This window comes from Thalassophryne amazonica, chromosome 1, assembly GCF_902500255.1.
Source record: "Thalassophryne amazonica chromosome 1, fThaAma1.1, whole genome shotgun sequence".
Taxonomy (NCBI): Eukaryota; Metazoa; Chordata; class Actinopteri; order Batrachoidiformes; family Batrachoididae; genus Thalassophryne; species Thalassophryne amazonica.
This window is the reverse complement of record NC_047103.1, coordinates 124,583,995-124,602,532: the sequence shown is the minus strand read 5'-3', so window position 1 is coordinate 124,602,532 and position 18,538 is coordinate 124,583,995. Positions and strand designations below refer to the sequence as shown.

The following is an 18,538-nucleotide window of genomic DNA, read 5'->3' as shown; positions in this document are numbered from 1 at the left end:
CATTGTGCACATTTCACAACATTAAATTGTTATCTTTTTGCATTTCCATTGTCCGTTCATTTACGCCCCCTGTTGTGGGTCCGTGTCACTACACTTTCCCAACATTAATCATGGAATTACTGGGAAACCAGGGCCATAAAAGATAGACTCCCTGCCATCCTGAGGATGTCATCAAGAAAGTCTGAGTACAAAAAGTATAAAGCGGTCAGAATTCTAATTCCACTCCTCCCCAATCCTGACGATGTCATCAAGAAAGCCTGAGTAAAGTGGTCAGAATTTTAATTACACCCCCTTAGACAAAAATAACTTTCACTTTAAGTCTTTTTGGTTCTTTTTGGTCTTTTTGGTTTAATCTATTCTCTTTGATTCTTTTCTCTATGATTCATTGATATTTACATTTACTGTTACCTATCTTTTGTGTGTAATTTTGTTATAAATTTGATTGCAAAATAAAGTCTGCATGAAGGACTTCAAATGTGTTTGTCTTTTAACCAAGTATTTCCACTTAGTTTGGGGAGTCCACCTCTTATAGTTCTGCTGGACAAACTTTAGCCCATTAAATATTACATTTGTTAAGACATCAGCATTTCAAAAACAAATGTTGGGCAATTGTTTTGATTAAAATGGTTGGCATTTGACCTATGTCTAAAATAGGTTAACCTGGGCAGTGGCGGTTGACCAGGTCTATAGATCTATAGGCCTTTATTCATGGAATTACTGGGCAACCAGGCCCATCTATATATATAAAGGGCTAATTCTGTCTATCTGTACGGGATAAACTCCCAAACTATAGTATGTAGCCCTAAAAAGTATATATATTCTGAATCCTCATGACATGGGGAACAAACTGGTACCATTTTTTAAAAGTTGAATGTAACCAAAAAATTAATGCTTTAATCTGTTCTCTTTATCTCTTTATCTTTTATGGAATTAAAATTGCAAAATAAAGTCTGCATGAAGGACTTCACATGTGTTTGTCTTTTAACCAAGTATTTCCACGTAGTTTGGGGAGTCCACCTCTTATAGTTATGCTGGACAAACTTTAGCCCATTAAATATTACATTTGTAAGACAACAGCATTACAAAAACAAATGTTGGGCAATTGTTTTGATTAAAATGATTGGCATTTGGCCTATGTCTAAAACAGGTTAACCCGGGCAGCGCCGGGTACCCCTTGCTAGTATATATATGAACCTTTATTTAACCAGATAAACTCCCATTTATATAAATGAAAATAAATTGAAATTAAATTGAAAATTGAGATCAAGACCTCTTATGCAATGGTGACCTGGCCAAAAAAGGCAGCAGCACACATCATAATAGACAGGTTACCATCATCAAGACAAATAAAATACAGTCATTTTGGTCATTGCAAGTTGTAACCATGTGTGGGAAAAAAAAACAGATTATAATTTAAAGACAGGCATTGTGCAAAAGAATTCTATTCGCGATCTCTTAACAGAGCAGAAGGCATTCAAAGAAGTTAACTCAGTTTCAGTTCAGATTGGAGGACATTCCAATCAGTGGAGCAGAAAAACTGAACGCTTTATTTCCCGTTTCAATGCAGACACGAAGTTCAAGGAAACTTAACATGTCGATCGAGCGCAGAGTGAAATGGCTTTCCAATTGCTGAAGTAAACTGGATTAATACGTTGGAACCCGTCCAATAAGTTTCTTGTAAATTATTTACATTAATTATTAGGCTCCTATTGTCTTTTGTACAATTTGTATATGTCCAATCAATCGATCAATCAATCATAAACAATATTTATGTTTTAATGACATCTGTAGGAGGGCGTGCATGTGCGCATACATGAGCATTTGACAAGACCAGAAGTTAGTTTTGAGTTAGTGGAAGTTACATGTACGCTGATGTCCGCAAAATGTTTTGTAAAACACTCCAGAGGTGTTATCAGGTTACAAAAAGAGTTTTCAGTATTGTTTATTTCTCGCTAGCTTTTACAGTACGTAATATGTGACAAACAGTTTATATTTACACACAAGCAAAATGGAGTTTGAAGCTAGCTAGACCAGCCACTGACATCATGATGGCACTCCACTCTGACTGGCTGTCACCCCCGCCCCCCACGGAAAAAAAAATAAAACAGAAAAGAATGAAACAGAAAATGACATTTTAACCTCTTAAAATAGGTCAAGGTTAGCCATTTTTGAACTGAACTTGTCCAAGGTCTGTGTCCCAAGAATGTTCCCTGTGAATCTGAAATCTCTGGCAGTAATAGGATTGGGCTTATCCTGAGCACACACGGACGGACGCAAAATCTTTGCATTACTCGATGGCCATATTTGATGGCCGTGGGTAATAAAAACCTCTGTAGCGTACAACTTCACAGTGATGGACTTACTTTGATAGCGTTGGGATACTCAGAGACAGGCAGAGTGTTAACATCATTCTTCAGCTGGACCACGTGTTTCACCATAGCCTTGACCCCCTCATAAACCTGATCACCTGATCGATCCAGCTCAGCTGTGGGAAGAGGCTAAAAACAACACAACACAACCAACATGTCATCATCTTTATACAGTGAGGAAAATAAGTATTTGAACACCCTGCGATTTTGCAAGTTCTCCCACTTAGAAATCATGGAGGGGTCTGAAATTTTCATCTTAGGTGCATGTCCACTGTGAGAGACATAATCTAAAAAAAATCCGGAAATCACAATGTATGATTTTTTAAATAATTTATTTCTATGTTACTGCTGCAAATAAGTATTTCAACACCTGTGAAAATCAATGTTAATATTTGGTACAGTAGCCTTTGTGTTGTGTGGGCCGCTGAAGAGGAGGTACTGCTGGCCCACCACCACCAGAGGGCGCCCTGCCTGGAGTGCGGGCTCCAGGCACCAGAGGGCGCTGCCGCATCATGGGAGTAGCCTGGGTGACAGCTGTCACCCATCACCAGACACAGCTGTTCTACTCAGCACCAAGGTATATCAGGAGGACGGCGTCTCCACCTCAGTGCCGAGATATCGCCTAAGACCAAGGTAGTATTCTCTGCAGGTACACATTGCATTATCAACTAAAACCTTGTTTTCAGGACTGGTGACTACTAAACACCTCATTTTGGGATAAGTACTCACCTTCCTGCTATTCTTGCCAAGAGGTGGAGGCGGCTTCTCCCCTCTCTGTTACGGGGTGCGTTCATCCACTCCTGTGTGTTGTTGCTCTCTCCTGCCAGCAGTACCGGATCCGACGAGCGGAGGCAGTGGCCACCTGGGAATTCGGGACTTGGCGGTTCCAGTATTTCCAGGGTTCGGTGGCAGAGGAGATCTGGGTGGTTCCGGTTCGACTGAGACAGACGTCTCCTACCTTCGAGCCTGCCCACACGACACCAACGGATTCGACCCCAAATTGTGTTTGTTGTATTACTCGTGCTGGTTTCTGTAGTAAATCTTGTTATTTACTCTCTCCATTGTCCGTTCATTGCGCCCCCTGTTGTGGGTCCGTGTTCCTACACTTTCACAACACTTTGTTTGTAATTACAGAGGTCAAACATTTCCTGTAGTTTTCACCAGGTTTGCACACATTGCAGCAGGGATTTTGGTCCACTCCTCCATACAGAGCTTCTCTAGATCTTTCAGGTTTGGAGTTTCAGCTCCCTCCAAAGATTTTCTATTGAGTTCAGGTCTGGAGACTGGCCAGGCCACTCCAGGACCTTGAAATGCTTCTTACGGAGCCCCTCCTTAGTTGCCCTGGCTGTGTGTTTGGGGTCATTGTCATGCTGGAAGACCCAGACCCAGCCATGACCCATCTTCAATGCTCTTACTGAGGGCAGGAGGTTGTTTGCCAAAATCTCACAATACATGACCCCATCCATCCTCCCTTCAATACGGTGCAGTTGTCCTGTCCCCTTTGCAGAAGACCACCCCCAGAGTACGATGTTTCCACCCCCATGCTTCACTGTTGGGATGGTTTTCTTGGGGTTGTTCTCATCCTCTAAACATGGTAAGTGGAGTTGATTCCAAAAAGCTCTATTCTGGTCTCATCTGACCACATGACCTTCTCCCATTCCTCCTCTGGATCATCCAGATGGTCACTGGTGAACTTCAAACGGGCCTGGACATGTGCTGGATTGAGCAGGGGGACCTTGCTTCCCTGCAGGATTTTAAACCATGACAGCATCATGTAATCTTTGTGACTGTGGTCCCAGCACTCTTCAGGTCCTTGACCAGGTCCTCCTGTGTAGTTCTGAGCTTTCTCAGACTCATCCTTACCCCACAAAGTGAGATGTTGCATGGAATCCCAGACCGGGGGAGATTGACAGTCATCTTGTGTTTCTTCCACTTTCTAATAAATAATCATAACAGTTGTTGTCTTCTACCAAGCTGCTTGCCTGTTGTCCTGTAGTCCATCCCAGCCTTGTGCAGGCCTACAGTTTTGTTCCTGGTGTCCTTAGACAGCTCTTTGGTCTTGGCTATGGTGGACAGGTTGGAGTGTGACTGACTGAGTGTGTGAACAGGTGTCTTTTATACAGGTAACAAGTTCAAACAGGTTTATTTGTTTATTTGTTTATTTATTTGGATCCCCATTAGCATCTACAGTATAACTGCATCAGCTACTCTTCCTGGGGTCCAATTAATACAGGTGCAATTAATACAGGTAAAGAGTGCAGAATAAGACGGCTTCTTAAAGAAATATTAACAGGTCTGTGAGAGCCAAAATTCTTGCTGGTTGGTAGGTGTTCAAATACGTATTTGCAGCAGTAACATACAAATAAATTATTATTAAAAAAAAAAAAAATCATACATTGTGATTTCTGGATTTTTTTTTTTTTTAGATTATGTCTCTCACAGTGGACATGCACCTAAGATGAAAATTTCAGACCCCTCCATGTTTTCTAAGTGGGAGAACTTGCAAAACCGCAGGGTGTTCAAATACTTATTTTCCTCACTGTATATATACTTTTAGACAAGAGTTTGATATTTTGAGGTTTGGTTTGGTTTATAATTCATTGTTTTAACCTGTGTAATTGTGGAAGGCAGAGGGGGTTTCTTTGGAGGACCTGGTACACAGAGACACAGAAAAAAATAAAAATTAAAAAGGCAGAAATTTGAATGTTGCAAATAAAATGTTCCAACATGAATACAAGTTTAACATATTCTGTCTGCAGTATATATCTTTTCAGGTAAGGTCAGGTCTAGGAGTATGTGCTAGTGCCATGTAAGTATGTACCACACTATGGGATGGCTTTGGGTCCTGATTGGCAACCAAATGTAGACATCAAGCTGCTGCAGCAAGATAATACCCCTAGAAAAAGAGTTATCCAGTTGCTGCCTTAGGACACTTGTTGAAGTCCAACTCTCACAACCATGCAGGACGTCTGCAAGCACCAGGATACTGAAGACTTGGCCATCTTTTTTCCTGGAAGGAGTTTGGCCTCAGCAACCACCTCTGTCCAACAACATTATGACTCCATAAGCTCTTCCCAGATGAGTGTCAACCTCATAGGCCAAGCTCTTAAGACACATGACTGTTAATTGCAGAGATGAGGGAATCTCCCTTTCAACACTTTGACCACATACAGATACACTTAATGGCTGATTCCAGGAAGTCATTGGAAAATTAGGGCAAATTAGCCAAATTATGGAAAATTAGTCTTCATTCAGGTCAAACACAAACCATGACTTGTCACTCAGCTTCTCAAATGTCACAATCAAGGCATCCATTTATTCTGCAAAGATCACACCATCATCTGCAAAGCCAAGGTCAGTGAAACTTTCCTCACCCACAAAGATACTGAAGCTGTTCCACAACCTCACCCAACAAAGTGTTTACACAGTCACTGAACAGGGTAGGCTCGAGAACACCTCCCTGATGAATGGCAGAAACCACTGGAAAGAAGTCAGAAATTCTTCCAGAAATTCCCCAACAGAGCTCATTTATATGCCAAATATAATGTCCAGTAAATAAAATGGGATCCTGAAAATTCACGGCATGTATCAAAATGCATCCCAATCTACTGAATTAAAATGTTTTGAGAAAGACACCACAGACTGTCATGAAGCTTTGATGATATTAACATTTATTACAATAAATACTGACCATTGCTACAATAGTGGTTGCGCCAGCCCATGAGGTAAAGCCAGAGTAAATTAGTTAAAATTTGTTTCATCTTTATTTTATTTCTTAATATTTCTCATCTGTTCATACTTCCTGTTGGTGAATTTACTGTAACTTCAATAGAAACTACTGTTTAATTTCACTTGCTCATTCAATTACTTGTGAACCATGTGATCCTCATCTGATCTTGGCAGTGATAAACCTTTTTGTGGACCTCAGTGTTTACACTACAACATACCAAAATTTCAGCTCTTTAGTTGTACTTTTTCAGGGTTTTACGAGGTCTATTAGAAAAGAAAACCGACCTTTTATTTTTTCAAAACTATATGGTTTGAATCACGTGTGATTTCGTCAGACAAGCTTGAACTCCTCGTGCGCATGCGTGAGTTTTTCCACGCCTGTTGGTTGCGTCATTCGCCTGTGAGCAGGCTTGAGTGAGGAGTGGTCCACCCCCTCGGTGGATTTTCATTGTCAGGAAATGGCGGAATGATTTGGGCTTTTTTCTTCATCAGAATTTTTCAGAAACTGTTAGAGACTGGCAGCTGGACACCATTAGAAAAATTTATCTGGCTTTCAGTGACTGTACTACAGCTTTAAGGACAGCTTTAAGGACGGCTTTTAAGGACGCTCGGTGCAGCCATGCTCCATGCCCGCCATCGAGAGCCACCAAACCACAGGATCATTTCTAAATGGATGGCTCTGTGGATCCGAGACCGTCGTGTGTGCACTTTTCTCTGGTTATCACAAAAGCTGGACATCAACCATTTTCCAGCAGATTTCACTTTTACAAGAGATTTTGTCATTGAAAGCCGAGCGGAGGCTTCGCGCATCACGACTGATTTGCTGATGGAGTGAGACAAAGGAACACCTCCGTTTTGGTCTCACAGGATGGCTTTGAGATGGCGTTCAGACAGCTGTCGGTGGTTTTTCCATCGAGTGATTATCTGAGAAATTGTGGATGTGCCTGAACATGCCAGAACATGTCCCGTGAGGCTTCATCACGGCGTTGCTGTGCACCATGCTGCACCACTGCGACGCGCGAAGCCTCCGCTCCTCTTTCCATGACAAAAACTCTTGTAACAGTGGAATGTGCCGTTCATTTCCAAACTGGATGCTGTGTTTTATCCGGGACGTCGTCTGACTAGCACAGGAATTGTGAAAAGACGTGGACATCAGCACTTTTTCGGCACATTGAAACAGATGTGCGGAGGAATTCCACGCATCGCGGCGGTGCCGCATGGCGCAAAGCAACGCCATGATGAAGCCTCACGGGACATGTTCTGGCATGTCTAGGCACATCCACAATTTCTCGGATAATCACTCGGAAAAACCACCAACAGGTGTCTGAATGCCATCTCAAAGCCGTCCTGTGAGACCAAAACAGAGGTGTTCCTTTGTCTCGCTCCATCAGCAAATCAGTCATGAAGCGCGAAGCCTCCGCTCGGCTTTCCATGACAAAATCTCTTGTTAAAAGTGAAATCTGCCGGAAAATGGCTGATGTCCAGCTCTTGTGATAACCAGAGAAAGTGCACACGACGGTCTCGGATCCACAGAGCCATCCGTTTAGAAATTATCCGGTGGTTTGTGGCTCTCGATGGCAGCACGGAGCGCGGCACGGAGCGCAGCACGGAGCGCGGTGCACCGAGCGTCCTTAAAGCTGTCCTTAAAGCTGTAGTAAATGTCCTTATTCTCTGTGAAGCCTGTAAAATTTTCACCGAAAGCCAGATAAATTTTTCTAATGGTTTCCAGCTGCCAGTCTCTAACAGTTTCTGAAAAAATTCTGATGGAAAAAAAGCCCAAATCATTCCGCCATTTCCTGACAATGAAAATCCGCCGAGGGGGCTGGACCACTCCTCACTCAAAGCCTGCTCACAGGCGAACGACACAACCGACAGGCGTGGAAAAACTCACGCATGCGCACGAGGGTTCAAGCTTGTCTGACGCAATCACACGTGATTCAAATCCATATGGTTTTTGAAAAAAATAATAAGGTCGGATACTTTTCTAATAGACCTCGTAGAATCAAAAACCAAGATAAAGAGATAAAGAGAAATCCATATTATGTAACCTAGCAATGAGCCAAAAATAGCAACAACAACAAAAAAGCTTCAGCTAAACGTTTTAGTGGATTAGCCTTATCATAGTTAACTTTTCAGTTCATGGATTAGCAGTTCCAAAAGCTAACTTTTATGTTAGCCGTGTCACTGCAGAATGCACATGACTTTTCTTTATACCATGGTCAGTAAGAATTCCATGTGTAACTGGCGTGCATTATTTTCGTGTATATGCACACGTAGTTCGGCGAGTTAAGTCACTGTAATATCGCTGGTTGTCACCATAGCAACGCGCAAATCAGTTGGCGCAGATCAGCTGTGTTTTGACAGGTGAATGACAGAAATGCGATAAAACATGGATTTCCAAGTGAATTTTAATATTTTGGGCCAAAATAAAATGTTTGAGGAATGGGAAGAGGAGGAGAGCAAACAAGCAAACAACAGCAAAAGCAATGGCATAAAGATTTAACATCTGGACAAGACTGAAGACGGGACAGAAGAAGAGCACGGTTGCCAAGGATGAAAATATCTTGAGAGTGGCATAAAATAGTCCCAAATACTTACGCATTTTTATCAAGTTCTGTTAACTTAAATAAATATTTGTGTGTTAGCTCACTGTGTGGGACCATGGTATAATAGGATTAAACAACTCAAAGCCATGCATTATACAGTTCGAATGCACTTCACAGCGTAACACGGAGTAACGGAGTGTTTTAGACTCCGCGTTGTGCATTCAAACCGTATAATGCACAGCTTCTCGTTATCTAATCCTTACTTATTTTGCACACTTCTTTTTGCCAGTAAATGTCTATAGTCCCTAAAATGTGTTTCAATAAAAATTATGGATTTCATTGACAGTAATTTATTTTTATGTCCTCTGTCTTCTCTTTGATGCTAAAACCAATTACTGAAGTTTCCCTGATCAGTTAGTATACAAATAATGAATGTTTATGAGCTCAATGGTACAACTATTTCATGAGGTGAAAGAAGGAATGTTCCATTCAATGAGACCTTTTCCAGCTTTCACCGAATTCAATATAGGTTCCATTGAAAGAATGAAAAACATCCTTTATGTGTTTTATATAATGGCTGAAATAGATCCTTATAAACAACAGAAAAGGGACTTACATTTTGGTGTTTCACTGATACTTAACAGTCCAACACGAACTTTAAATAGATGTCCAAAATTGTTCTCAGTCAACTTGGAAAAACAGTTAGGTAGCTCAAAAAGTAATTCTGATGATGTAGTTCGTGATGCCGTGCACTGAGTTCGTGTACTTCTAAAAAAAAAAAAAAAAGAAAGAAAAAAAAAGACTTTGTGTACTTCCTCAGTTCAGCGAAAAATCACATTAGAAATTTGTCCAGGTTTTCATCCTAACACCTCTTCATGCGTGCAGACGGCTTACAGCGTAGTGGATTTGTTTTGTGTGTGGGGGGGTGGGTGTGTTTCACTTCTAATTGCAGAAGCTTCCTCAGCTAAATTTCTTGGTCTGGTAGTCTGACTTCTGTCTTGACTCTTGTAGAGAAGAATAACAGAAGCCAGCAAAGCTGGGGTTTTAAACCTAACCAGACCCCTCCTAACGAGAGGCAGACTGCTATTGGCTAGTGACTAACAATTGCCTATCGTGCTCTAGTTAGCACCCTCCTAATGACAGGGCAGCTGTCCCTCCTAATGATGGGACTGACGACTCTCCTGACGATGTGAATGACTCATTACCATGAACAAAAGACTGAAACTGCTTTCACCTGAGTACCCCATTGTAAACGGGACAAAATGTGTCTCAGACCCCCTCCCCGGTTAAGGCTGGGTTTCAACTGTTTCACATACAATGCTTCCTTCACTCCCCTCTCAAACCATTTCTATTCTCTGGTTAAGATTTTAACTTACTTGTCCTCAAACATGTGGTTGGTGTCTTTAAGGTGGAGATGAACTGGAGACTGAGGTCCACGGCACTCTCTCTGTAGTGCTGGTATAGCCTTTTGTGCAACGGCTGCTTAGTCCCCCTAGTAGTGTTCGTACAGTGTTTCCTGACATCTGATAGAGTAAACTACAATGCTCTGTTTGTAACTTGAGATCTGTCCTTATGGTGAACTAATTTCTATCTCAAGGTGTTAACAGGTTTAAAGTAAATTGGTATTTTGTGCTGTCTGACAATCCGCTGTAGTTTTTCCCCTACTCCTGCTAAATAAGGGAGAGACACTCCTCTTCTTCTTGGCTCCATCTCCTGTCTGTCTGGTCTCTTTGTTCTTTGGGACTTCTGCACTTTATCCAAGGACCATCGTAGGTACCCACATACTGTGAGGGCTTTCCAGACATGTTGTTCTTTAGCCCTTCCCTCTATAGTTGTGGGCACCTGTAGGGCTTTGTGATGAAGAGTCCTGATCTCCCCGAGCTTGTGTTCAAGGGGGTGGTTTGAGCCAAAGAGCAGATATTGGTCAGTGTGAGTGGGTTTTCTGTAAACCCCTGTCTGGAGCTGCCTGCTCTCTCCAATCGTAACATCACAGTCCAAGAAGGCTAAATGGTTGTTTCTGACATCCTCATGTGTGAACTTGATGTTGGAGTCCACCAAGTTCATGTGTTCTGTACAGGCCTCCACGTCCTGTTGCTTGATTTTAGCCCATGTGTCATCAACATATCTGAACCAGTGACTGGGAGAGATGCCCATGAACAATGCCAAGGCTCTCTTCACCACTCGCTCCATGTACAGATTGGCCACAATGGGGGATACCGGAGACCCCATTGCACAACCTTGGATCTGCCTGTAGTAATTCCCCCTAAACTGGAAATACATGGTGTTAAGACAGATCTCCAAGAATTGGCAGATGTGGTCTGGTGTAAGTTTGGTCCTTTCAAGTAGAGACGCGTCCTCCAGCAGCTTCTGCCTCACAGCTGTGACAGCCTCAGCAGTGGGGATGCAGGTGAACAACGAGGTCACATCGAATGGCACCATAGTTTCATCTGCATCCAGCTGAAGGTCCTTGATCCTGTTCACTTTAGCTGTTCTTGTGTGTTCTCCACATGGTGGTCTGAGTTACCCACTAAAGGAGCCAAAATCCACTTGAGGTGCTTGGCCAGATTATAAGTGATGGAATCTGTGCTGCAATAGGCCTGAGTGGAACGTCCTGTTTGTGGATTTTGGGCAGCCCATAGATGCATGGAGTGGCGTCCCCAGGGTACAGTCTGTAATACGCCTGCCTGTCGATGAGTCCCTCTTTCTCCAGGTTTTGGAGGTAGTTAATGATTTTCTTATTATAGCCACTTGTGGGGTCTCTCTTCAGATGCTCGTATGTATTGGAGTCACTGAGCAAGTTGTTGACCTTGGCCTCGCAGTCCGATGTCTTCAGGACCACCGTGCATCTGCCTGTATCCGCTGGCAGGATAAGGATGCTTTGGTCCTTCTGCAGTACTGACAAAGGTTTCCGTTCCTCTCCTGTGATGTTGGACGGAGGAGGCTTAGCACTGTTCAGCTGAGGAAGCTTCTGTGATTAGAAGTGAAACGTCCAAGCTTCTCTACTATGGAAACCACCTGGACAACTGAGAGCCTTCACAGAAACTTTTAGAAGAAATGTCAGTTAGCTCCTTCAAATCATCATCCGTCAGCAAAACAAACCCTGCCATTTTTAGCTAAGTGCCATCCCCACTAGTGGGCGGCGTTCACAGCGTGCAATGGTGCAAAACATATGGAACCAAATTTGCATGGTAAATGGAACCAAATTGCACACTAAATGCAATGCAACACAAATGGGATGAATAATCCATGTCACCTGACATAGAAACCACCAATCAAATGACAAGGATCCACTCAGCCGTTATATAAACAGAATTAATCAACTATATAAAAGCGCCATTGATTAAAGTGCAGAACTGTACATGGTGAGAAAAGTCAAAAGTTTAAAGCGCTGCTGTATGAAATAAAACCTGTTCAAGTAGACTCACCATTTTCTGCTTTTTGTTCAGGAGGCTGTTAACAACACAAAGAGAGGGAAGCAAAGAATGTGACAAATATGTTTCAGCATCATGATTCAGGATACACACATGTTCAATTTTAAAAACTTTCCCTTTCAGGAGACTTGATACAGAAATGTGCAACCACATTTATTTCTCCATTCTGATTATGCACTGCTGATGACAAAAAATACTAACAAGAACCCATGAACCAATAAATCCTCTGTCTGCTTATGCACTAGATGACCTCATGACCTAAAGAGTAAGGTCATCGGTTTCCTATGGTTTGCCTTGAATTCAGTTGTAGGTTATGTTAATTTTTTGTGTGTAGCTCAATTTAAATTAAATAAAATTAATTCTAAATTAAACTAAGGGGAGGGTTGCCATAACAGTGCACAAGCAATTTTGCAATGCTGCTTTAATTAAACGCACATATAAAAAGGATGTATAAACAAGATGGTGTACCTTGGTGTGTGGCTCTTGCCCCATTGCACGGTCCTATACACAGACATACACAAACAGCATGGAGTTTCAAAGAAAAAATAGTGTGACACATAGAATTAATCACAAAGCATGTCAAAAGCAAAGTGGTTGAACTTGAAATGGACAAACACAAAATGGGACATTCAAGACATTGTTCTGAAGAACAGCGTAGTTTGATTAAAAAGTTGATTGGAGAGGGGAAAACATATACGCAGGTGCAAAAAATTATAGGCTGTTCATCTACAATGATCTGCAATGCTTTAAAATGGACAAAAAAAACAGAGACACATGGAAGAAAACAGAAAACCACCATCAAAATGGATAGAAGAATAACCAGAATGGCAAAGGCTCGCCCATTGATCAGCTCCAGGATGTTCAAAGACAGTCTGGAGTTACCTGTAAGTGCTGTGACAGAAGATGCCTGTGTGAAGCTAATTTATTTGCAAGAATCCCCCGCAAAGTCCCTCTGTTAAATAAAAGACGTGCAGAAGAGGTTACAATTTGCCAAAGAACACATCAATTGGCCTAAAGAGAATGGAGGAATATTTGTGGACTGATGAGAGTAAAATTGTTCTTTTTGGGTCCAAGGGCCACAGACAGTTTGTGAGATGACCCCCAAACTCTGAATTCAAGCCACAGTTCACAGTGAAGACAGTGAAGCATGGTGGTGCAAGCATGATATGGGCATGTTTCTCCTACTATGGTGTTGGGCCTATATATCGCATACCAGGTATCATGGATCAGTTTGGATATGTCAAAATACTTGAAGAGGTCATGTTGCCTTATGCTGAAGAGGACATGCCCTTGAAATGGGTGTTTCAACAAGACAATGACCCCAAGCACACTAGTAAACGAGCAAAATCTTGGTTCCAAACCAGCAAAATTAATGCCTCGCAGATGTGAAGAAATCATGAAAAACTGTGGTTATACAACTAAATACGAGTTTAGTGATTCACAGGATTGCTAAAAAAGCAGTTTGAACATAATAGTTTTGAGTTTGTAGCGTTAACAGCAGATGCTACTATTATTGTGAACACCCCCTTTTCTACTTTTTTGTACTAATAGCCCAATTTCATAGCCTTAAGAGTGTGCATATCATGAATGCTTGGTCTTGCTGGATTTGTGAGAATCTACTGAATCTACTGGTACCTTGTTTCCCATGTAACAATAAGAAATATACTCAAAACCTGTATCAATCTTTTTAGTCATATAGCACTACTATTATTCTGAACACTACTGTATATTCAATTGAATACACCACAAAGACAAAATATTTAATGTTCAAACTGATAAACTTTATTGTTTTTGTGCAAATATTTGCTCATTTTGAAATGGATGCCTGTAACACATTTCAAAAAAGTCTGTATGCGGCAACAAAAGACTGGGACATTTGATGAATGCTCAAAGAACACCACATTGGAAACAGATGAGTGTCATGATTAGATATAAAAGGAACATCCCAAAAAGGCCCAGCCATTCACAAGCAAAGATGGGGTGAGGATCACCACTATATGAACAACTGCGTGAACAAGTCCAACAGTTTAAGAATAATGTTTCTCAATTTTCAATTGCAAGGAATTTGGGGATTCCATCATCTACAGTCCATAATATAATCAGAAGAGTCAGAGAATCTGGAGAACTTTCTACAAGTAAGCGGCAAGGCCGAACACCAACATTGAATGCCCGTGACCTTCGATCCCTCAGACGGCACTGCATTAAAAACCAACATCATTGTGTAAAGGATTTTACCGCATGGGCTCAGAAACACTTCAGAAAACCATTGTCAGTTAACACAGTTCATCGCTACATCTACAAGTGCAAGTTAAAACTCTACCATGCAAAGCGAAAGCCATACATCAACAACATCCAGAAACGCCGCCACATTCTCTGGGCCTGAGCTCATTTGAAATGGCCAGACACAAAGTGGAAAAGTGTGCTGTGGTCTGATGAGTCCACATTTCAAGTTGTTTTTGGAAATCATGGATGTCGTGTCCTCCAGACAAAAGAGGAAAAAAGACCACCCAGACTGTTACCAGCGCAAAGTTCAAAAGCCAGCATCTGTGATGGTATGGGGGTGTGTTAGTGCCCATGGCATGAGCAATTTACACATCTGTGATGGCACCATCAATGCTGAAAGGTACATCCAGGTTTTGGAGCAACACATGTTGTCATCCAAGCAATGTCTTTTTCAGGGACGTCCCTGTTTATTTCAGCAAGACAATGCCAAGCCCCATTTTGCACGTGTTACAACAGCATGGTTTCGTAGTAAAAGAGTGCTGGTCCTAGACTGGCCTGCCTGCAGTCCAGACCTGTCACCCATTGAAAATGTGTGGCACATCATGAAGCGCAAAATACGACAATGGAGACCCCGGACAGTTGAACAACTGAAGTCGTACATCAAGCAAGAATGGGATAGAATTCCACCTACAAAGCTTCAACAGTTAGTGTCATCAGTTCCAAAATGCTTATTGAGTGTTGTTAGAAGGAAAGGTGATGTAACACAGTGGTAAACATACCACTGTCCCAGCTTTTTTGAAACGTGTTGCAGGCATCCATTTCAAAAAGAGGAAATATTTGCACAAAAAAACAAAGTTTATGAGTTTGAACATTAAATATCTTGTCTTTGTGGTGTATTTAATTGAATATAGGTTGAAGAGGATTTGCAAATCATTCTGTTTTTATTTACATTTTACACAACGTCCCAACTTCATTGGAACTGGGGTTATACTTGGTAATAGTACCCATAGGCATGAAGACTATAAAGTTATTGCAGTCAGACTCTGGACCCCAATCACAGTGAACTACATTCTGTGTAGTCCTAGAGGCTCATGGGTGCCAGTGGTTATGATTTTGTAGTGTAAAGCAGATGAGTGTCTATGTCTTCCCCTAGGTGGGACACCAGTCTAACACAGATTATTTCTGTAGCCAAGGCTGTTACCCACTTACAGCTGGTTTGACTGAGACAAAATAGATGTAATGCCTTGTTCAAGGATGTGGACATGCAACATGACTGGGAACTGAACACAGGTCTACAGATTGGTAGCCAAACTTATTCACTGAGCTACCTGCTTGACAATGATCCTGACCTTCACCCAAATTATTAAATATTTCTGGAATCTACATAAAGGATCTTTCATATCACAAGTGAATTATTTTCTAAATCAGGTTGAAAATCAAATTCTTTGACCTTGACTTTGGTCAAAAAATGTATTTATTTATGTCAATCAATCAAGTCAGCATGTATTTATATAGAATTTTATAGCAGGTTAAAAGTGGCTAAAGTCCTTTGCAGTAAAATTAAGGAATAAAATTCACAAGAATAAAAGTAAGCATACAATAGAAGTTAAAAAGGCACATAAAAGCAAAACAGGTCACAGCACAACTAGGTAATAAGTAATTTTAAATAAATAAGTCTTGAACTTTGACTTAAAAGTATTAGGTTTGAAATGGTGTGGAAATCAGTAGGTAACTTGCTCCACAGTTTGGGCCCAGCTCCCACAGAAGCATGATCACCCCAACTTTTATATTTTCACCTCAGAACTTATAAAATAAAGTTGACCAGATGACTGCAATGCCCTACTGTAAAATTTCAGACAAGTAAGATGCAAGGTGCAAGGCCATTAATGGTTTTCAAAACAAACATTAAAATCTTAAAATCAATTTTATAATGAACTGGAAGTCCAGGTACAGGGGCAATCTGCTCACACCTGGAAGTGTTTGTTAAAAGATGAGCAGCAGCATTTTGTACAAGTTGGAGATGTGCAAGAGAAGACTGGTTAACACCTGTATAAAATGCATTACAGTAATCATGTCTGGAGCTGATGACAGCATGAATGGCCATCTGAAGATCACATCTACTGAGGAAGGTCCTTACTTTAGCCAGAAGACGTAGCTGAAAAAAAAGTTATTTTAACAGAGTTTACTTGTTGATCAAATGTCAAACAGCTGTCAAATATCACTCCCAAAATTCTTAACCGCTGATTTTAAATAAGCCAGAACACCAATGTTTGAGGGAGGGTACAATATTCCGAAGCCAGAATGCCAAAACAAAATCATTTCATTTATTTATCTTTCAGGCAGATTCAAGGTCCACCTTTATTGACATACCAAGTTTGGTAGAAATCAGCAAATGTACCTGGAAGTGGACCGACAGACACACAGATATGACCTTGACCACAATGACTAACCTTTGGCAAATTTTACCTCACCTGGGCAAACTCACCTCCATATGTGTGCCAAGTTTGGAGCAAATCAGAATGGAAAATGTTAGCTTTGATTTTGAGCCTCAATGACCTTGACCCAGTGACTGACCTTAGGTCAATTAAAGTCACTTGTCCAATTCTAGAACCCACTAACATATGTGTACTGATTTTGACCTTTAAACCCAATGACCTTGACCTTAGCCAAAGCAAACCCTTTAAGGGTAATTCTGGCATTGACTGTCATTCACATGTCAAGTTTGTTGGAAATCGGCCAAAGAGTAAAGAAAGAAACAGATAAACCAAACATTTGACCTTTGATCTCACTGACCATTACCTTGAGCAAAACTTGCCACTTTAGCGTAAATCTGGGGTGACTTTACATGAACACAGTAAGTTTGGTGAAAACTGGCCCAATCACCTTGGAGTATCAGCTCAAACAAAGGTTTTTCAAATTACAGTATGATGACCTCTTCCAAGGTGCTTGTGTTTTTGCTTGAGTCTCTCATTTTGTTTTTAACAGGATATCTCAATAAATTAGAAATCAAATTAACAAAACATCATAACTACCAAGGATGTTCCATAACAATCACACATAACTCCTGTACTTTGTTCAAATCCTGTTCCAGTCAGTGAGGCAGTTTTCTCGAGATTTTTCATCTCACCTGCTGCTCTTCCTATTTAACCACTTGTAAACCTCGACTCCTTCACTATTTCAGACATTTTGTTGCATGTGGTAATGTGTGCCATAACCAGTGGTCCTGCCCGCTTGCATCAGCTGCCCTTTTGCACCTGCATCAGCATGAAAAAAAAAAATAAAAAATCTCTGCAGGATGCACTCTAATGAATACTGTTGTAGTTTTGTCATGTTCTGTGTAATCCAGTGTGGTCCCCACCTCAGGTATGTGTAGAACTTTGAACCTCTACTTGACAATCTATAGCGCAGTCTAACGTGCACAGTTCAGGTGCATTCAGAATCTGTCAAACTCCACTTTGCTGTTTACATACAACATAATTAGTAAAAGCTCATTTATGCTCATTTTACCTGTATAAGCCTGTCCATGTATTTCAAACAGTATAAGCCTTTCATATGGATAGCAATACAAAATATCCCAGGCTCAAGACTGCACGAGGCCCATTCACCTTATACATATATATTACAGTTGGGGTTGTGTTAGAAAAACCAAATCAACTACCAAGCAAAATGGGAGCAGCACAAAATCTCATTGAATGGAAATCAATGTATAATAAGTAACAACTGCATTTAAACCGTACAAAAATATTTAGTTTAAAAACCACATGACGTTGTAAAAAAATCCTGAACACTTTGCTAAATTATAACAGCTTAATATTGTAAAATTCACATGTTGTTCTGCAAAGATATTTATGTATTTTTAACAGAATTTCTATTGCAAGTGCAGCTACCATTTTTTTACCATAAAAACAACAGGGGTTTTTGTTGTTGTGTTTTGGTTTGTTTTTACAGGATATGATAGAAGTGACCACACTTCTTTAAGATCAACATACAGGTTTGGTACTTACACAGCATGGGCCCAAAATTGACACTCAGAATGCTTTACAATTATGCCTCACATTCACGCATTCACACAAACACACCAATGTCAGGGTGCTGCCATGCAAAGTGCTCACTACACACCAGGAGCAACTAGGGGATTAAAGACCTTGCCCAAGGGCCCTTATTGATTTTCCGGTCAGGCTGGGATTTGAACCAAGGATCTTCTGGTCTCAAGTCCAATGCTTAACCACTAGACCATCAC

The 18,538-nt window shown here is 41.1% G+C and overlaps 1 protein-coding gene across 1 annotated transcript in view; it reads right to left on the bottom strand.

The window, feature by feature from the left end:
• Nucleotides 1-18,538, bottom strand: part of LOC117513892 (protein-tyrosine kinase 2-beta-like) — a 121,692-nt gene that overhangs the window by 18,424 nt on the left and 84,730 nt on the right. The window contains exons 25-28 of the mRNA XM_034174133.1: nucleotides 12,544-12,576; nucleotides 12,070-12,094; nucleotides 4,980-5,020; nucleotides 2,364-2,498 (exon numbers count right to left, since the gene is read on the bottom strand). Coding sequence (XP_034030024.1) covers nucleotides 2,364-2,498; nucleotides 4,980-5,020; nucleotides 12,070-12,094; nucleotides 12,544-12,576 — 234 coding nt within the window. The remainder of the gene's footprint in view (nucleotides 1-2,363; nucleotides 2,499-4,979; nucleotides 5,021-12,069; nucleotides 12,095-12,543; nucleotides 12,577-18,538) is intronic.